This window comes from Beta vulgaris, chromosome 3 (genome assembly GCF_026745355.1).
Source record: "Beta vulgaris subsp. vulgaris cultivar EL10 chromosome 3, EL10.2, whole genome shotgun sequence".
Lineage (NCBI taxonomy): Eukaryota > Viridiplantae > Streptophyta > Magnoliopsida > Caryophyllales > Amaranthaceae > Beta > Beta vulgaris.
In genome coordinates this window covers 46,219,705-46,225,686 of record NC_079204.1, presented here as the reverse complement: position 1 = coordinate 46,225,686, position 5,982 = coordinate 46,219,705, and the positions used below count along the sequence as shown (strand labels likewise).

General features: G+C 36.3%; 1 protein-coding gene across 1 annotated transcript; it reads left to right on the top strand.

Annotated features, from left to right (window-relative positions):
* The first annotated feature begins 469 nt into the window (after positions 1-469).
* Positions 470-4,872, top strand: LOC104906737 (BI1-like protein). The gene is made up of 4 exons (XM_010695534.4): positions 470-843; positions 3,842-3,955; positions 4,030-4,187; positions 4,293-4,872. Exons 1-4 carry the CDS (start codon positions 606-608, stop codon positions 4,497-4,499), a joined length of 717 nt encoding a protein of 238 aa, XP_010693836.1. The 5' UTR covers positions 470-605; the 3' UTR covers positions 4,500-4,872.
* Positions 4,873-5,982: the final 1,110 nt, after the last annotated feature.

Below are 5,982 nucleotides of genomic sequence, written 5' to 3'. Positions count from 1 at the left end.
TTTGTTGGTAATCGTATATACTAGTGATACTATAATGGATAGTTAGGTACACCAAATAAATAAGAAGTTATAAAAGCATATCATGTTTCTTTCAACTAAAAAAAAAGTAAGATTAATCATAGCCCGCAAAGCGCCTTTCTATAATATAAGGCGTCTCGGACGTTCTTCGCATGTTTGAGCGAATGCTTTCTTTTTATTTGTTTCGGTCTAGATCGAAGCTCTTGCAGTCCTTGAAGAAGTCGGAACTCTCTTTCGCCTGGTTACGATCCGAACGGAAACCCCCTACTTCGGGGAATCGAATTTTATAAAATATTAGATGTTGTATTTAGTTTTTTTTTTTTAATGCTGTAATGATGGTTGATTACTCGTAATTCGTAAACCCGTCAAACAAAAAACACGAATTGACTATTCAGAAACTGCAAGTAGCCAGTCCGACAAATAAAAAAAAAAAAAAAAAAAGTCGGTGTAAACGCATTTTAGAGGAGAAAACCAAAAACTGTCCACCACCCATCCATTCATCACCAAGAATACCCAGAAAGAGAGAGAGAGAGATATTTTTTGGGGAAAAGATAATTAGATCAAAGATCAAAGATCAAAGATCAAAGATGTATTCAGGGTTGGAAGTGAAAGGGGACATCGAAGAAGGAACACTATACCCAGGATTAGGATATGGCGAGACTCAATTGCGTTGGGGTTTCATACGCAAGGTCTATGGCATCCTCTCTGCTCAGCTCATCTTAACCACTCTTGTATCTCTTCTCACCGTTCTTTATTCTCCCATCAATGAAACTCTTCGTGGAAATTCCGCACTTCTTCTTTTCTTCGCTTTCATGCCCTTCATCTGTAAGTGTTTTTTTCCCAAGATTCCTCCTTTTTCTTTCTTTCTTTATTTTGCAATTCAAATTCTTTTGTTTTTTCATGGTACTATGTTCATTTTTTTAGAAATTATGTGTGTAATGTTATGACTTATGGTTGCTGTTGAGATCTCTAGCTAAATATTGGTTTAAGATTCAATTGAAGTAAATTAGAAAGGAATTCCCATGTGTGAATATACTAGATTTAGAATAAGAGAATGGTGGGTACAGTCTCATGTTTGGATCCTTGGTTTTATGATAGTGAATATCATGTTGCTCTAGGTAGTTTAGGTAGTTTATCAAGGAGAAAGAGGCCGGCGTAAAATTATTATGGCATTTACTCTGTGATATAGAAGTATGTTTTTGAGTTTCGGGACTCTTCTATAAGGAATCTAGATGGTGAGATTACTGGTATGCAACGAAATCGGAAAGGTTTTTCCTACATTTCACAAAAGGGTAATAGGTACCTGATAATAGATGGTGTGCTATTAGAATTAGATCACTCGTCTGGCCTGTTCTTCCTTTTATGCTATCTAGGTTCATTTGGAGATAGATGACCCATAGGTTAAGCCCTTTGATTTGACAATTGCTTTTTTATGCAATCGCGATTGTCATTTTATCATAGGTCCGAGTTTGGAAATCTCAATGTTTTATTTGTGAAAGAGTCCTTCACCTGTGTTTCCACTTGTAGAGACTAGTATAGCTTTCATAATTTGCTAGCTCCTCCCCGTTTAAGCACCATTTATTAAGAGTTTTCATTTTTCAAAATAGAAAGACAAATTGCAATTTGTGCTGTTAGGAAATGGAGAATACAGAAGAAGCTTGTTCTTTCTCCTGTTGCTCACGGCTGAAGGAACACTAGAAGCTGAAATTAGTTATATTTGATTTTGGGGTTGTTGAGGAGATTTGTGCCCATGGTGGATCTGAGTAGTACATGTTACTGAATCTGCAATTATGTGAATTTGTAGGTCCCCATGCTGTATAGTTGTGCCTTGAGTGGATATCATCAGAAACAAAAATGCTCGCCTTGGTATACATTTGGCTTTGGGTCTGCATAATAGCTTTATATTAATCAACTGGTTTGCTGACTGAATCTCATATTCTAAAATCTAAAGTAGTATTGTAGCTATCTATGCCATTAATATCGAAGATGAGTTAGTGCAAATTTTTGTCTTAGACAAATTGACTTCCGACCTGCTAGCTTTATAAAGCGTGCTTGGCATCAAGCGGAAGCAATATTGCGTCCAAAAGGGGAGGTGTAGTGGCATATGACAGAGTACTAGCCTTCAGCGAGGGTCAAGGCTATGTTCCTACTTTCTTGGCTACTTTTAGTGGAGAGTCAGGATGAAAAAGAGTAGGAGAAAGTGTTTGTAACCAACTGTTGGAGTCTCCAAAAGGCTCCACCAAGGGTAATTTTGGTACTTCCATACCTAAGTCTCTTCCAATTGGTACTCATATAGCATCATTTTGGTATCAATTGGTACTTAGGTAAAACCGTTTCAGTACCAATAGGAAGAGGCACATGTACCAAATTACATTGGTGGAGTCTTTGTGGACTCCATCTGGTTGTTGCCAAGACAAGCTCAAAGAGTAGACCTCAGTTGAATATTTTAAAGAAAAAAGTACCTTTAAATGTAAACTTATTTGGGCTTTATAAACCAATTTCGGGCAAAAATCCTTTGTTAATTGGATCTATTTTTATTAAATCGAACCCTTACTCAAAACTCTAATCAGGAACATAAATCACTAAATCTTAATTCATTAGCAACTGATTATCGCTAAAGTCCTGGGCATGGAAGAATGCTAGAGCCTGCTAAAAGCGAAATCTAGACTAGTCCCGTCTCTCTCTCTCTCTCTCTCTCTCTCTCTCTCTCTCTCTCTCTCTCTCTCTCTCTCTCTCTTCACTCTTCTTTTCTTTTACTCTCTCTCACTCGGATCTTCTCTTCTTCCGCACCCTCTCTCTCTTCGATTCGGAATGCCCGGGAATTTCTATTTTTTCTTTTTGGTGATTGGTGAGTTTGGAAAGGGAAGTCACTCTCCATTCCTCAGTTCCCGCTGCTCCCCACGTGACTCTATTTTGTTTTCTTATTTCCTTTAAGGTTTTTTTTTTTTTCTGTGTGTCAATGGTACTTGATATGTGGCTCATCTTTTCAAATTTTTAATACCAAAAAAGCTTAAAAAAATTGAACTGTGCCTTTGCCTATGGGATGCGTGCATGGGGGCTCCTGTTATTCTTTGACCCTCGATGCGCCTTGCACCTTATAAATCCAAGGTCACGCAAAGTACTTCCTTTGTTTTTTTACAATACTTACATTTGCTCTTTAAGGAAGTTCGGTATTATCAGTACAAATCCATTTTAGTAACTTGTCTCACTCACATCTATTTTTCCATATGGTATTAGGGACCATTTGTCTCTTTTTTTCCCCATTGCCTTAATATGTATGTAGTGATAATAGAATAGTGGAGGATGTGTTAGCTAAACAAAGAACAGTTAAAGCTACAAAAAAAGATAAAAAGTTGAACCACGAAGTCATACAAAATAAGCTTAAAGTTCAAAGTTACACCCTTAAATGTTAAACTGAATTCATTTACAGGCGAGAAATGTTTGGTCAGATGGTCTGTAGGAAGAGGAGCTGCTGAGTTGGATATTATTTGGTTTTTATTGATGTCATTGGCTGGTTTTTAGTTCTTCTAGTTGTTGCCCTACTTTTTGGAAGTTGAGTGGAAGTAAGTATTCCAGAGCAGATATAGACATCTTCTTACTCCCCTCACCCCGTCCCTTTTCCCCAACACTCCTCTTTATTTTGTTTGATATGGAGGCAGAGGTACTGTATGATGTGGTACCTGATATTGGGTGGTGCTTAAATATTCAGTGAGATGCCAGTATGTCACATATTGTATATCTTGATTTTTAAAGTATGATCATAGTTACTATATGGTTAATACTTAATACACATTGTTTATCCCTTTCATATGTGATTTTGCAGTGTTGTGGCCATTGTATCATTACCAGCAAAAGCATCCACAGAACTTGATATTCCTTGGACTATTTACCCTTTGCTTGAGTCTCACTGTTGGAGTAGCATGTGCCAACACTGATGGTATGTGTGCCACTTTCTTCACTTATTGCATTACCTGACTTTGGTGCTGACTGTCGTGTATATGGTACATGCAGGAAAAATTGTGATCCAGGCACTGGTTCTAACTGCAGCTGTTGTTTGCTCTCTCACTGCTTACACCTTCTGGGCTGCCAAGAAGGGAAAGGACTTCAGCTTCCTTGGACCTGTCTTGTTTGCAAGCCTTGTCGGTATAATTTTTGCTGGACTTCTTCAGGTAAAGATTGTACTAGTATAGTGGTATTGCATACTGCAAGTGACATTTTAATTCATGTGATCGTCATGCTTGGCTTTGAACCTGACTTTTTCCCATCTGTTGTAGGTATTCTTCCCATTTGGGTCTGCTACTACCGCCGTCTATGGTGGACTTAGTGCTATAGTCTTCTCAGGGTACATCGTTTATGATACCGATAACTTGATAAAACGATTCACTTATGATGAGTACATATGGGCTTCGGTCACTCTCTACCTGGACATCCTTAACCTGTTCCTTACCATTTTGCGCATGTTGAGGCAGGGGGACAATTAGATCCTGCCATTTCATTAAGGCATGGTGACAATACTGTCTTGCTTGACCACAAAAGTGAGTAGATTCATTTTGTGAATATAAGAAGTGTTGATCAATACTTTGTGTAAGAACTAAGAATGGATTGGGTGCAAAACATGCTCGCTTGTTAAGTATACTTGGTATGCTGCTTGAATGATAGATATGTTGTTTAGTGGCGAATTTTATTTTAATACCAAAACTATTTGGATTTTGTCCTTGTGTAAAATTATGATGAATAGTTAGTCTCTTGAACATCTGAGCTTGAATTGAGAGAGCAACTTTATCTCGCAAGAAACCGTGTAATAAAAGTGCATGCTTCGTCGCCAAAAAAAAAAGAAGTGCATGCTTTTTATTTTCATTTTTTAGAGCTGTTAAGTTGTAGATTAGTTAATTTAAGAGACACGAAGGGATTCGAATATCCATTATTCGAGTAATCTGATAATTTTTCAAATTAAAGCTGATTTTTCCATCATTCTTTTCATCTGTATTTCTTGAGACTAGCTTCATTTACTTCCACAAGTCGGGGATAGAGGATCATCTCTAGTTGCTACTTGATGTTATTATATCGCTTCTTTTTCTTTGTGAACACTTTAATTAGACGATAGACTAATTAAATTCTATTGGGATAATGGATATGTTGATTTCGTTTACTATCTAGGTTCAGAATATAAGAAGGCTAAGATTATTTTGTAATGGATTGGAATTAAAATCTTATAAATGATTTAGTGTAGGAGTTATCCTTGAAACAAGACCAATGTAAACTGATGATATCACGCTCTACAGCAACATTAGTGTGACTCAGATGGTTGACCATCCACTCTTTATCGAGTTTGAGTTAAGATCATCAAGTTTGAACATCTCGATCAGACTATGCACGATTTAAACTAGCGACAAGTTCAATCGAATTCGAATACCTCAATTAGAGTGTACACTAATTAAACTATCTTGGACTAGTGGATATGTTATGTTCCACCTTTTTTTTTTAACTCTTTGCAATTTATAGAACAGATTATGTAACATCTATTCTATAAGGACTAACTTTTATTTGAATGTGATGCACCTAAAAAGTTGGTTTTCACTTCCTATAAATTTCATGCTTAAATGCAACCTACACATTAGACTTATATCATTGGTTTTAGGTTCTTGCTTCAATTTTCCAGTTTCATTAGTTAAGTGGTTGTTACTAATTTATCACTAGTAATAGCATTAGCGATAAAAATGCAATTAGGAAGACTTGTATACGTTTTTTCCCTCTATCTTCATATATTCTCTTGTAAACGATGTAAAGCTATATCTTAATTAACATTTTGTTGTCAGTTAAACATTACACGACTAATATTACCAAAAAAAACACCATATGCAAGGAAAAAGAGTACAAACAAGGTCCATTCTTTTCAATTTCATACGAGAAAAACTAAACATCTGATTGTTAGATATTTAAATATAAAACAAAAAGAAACAAATA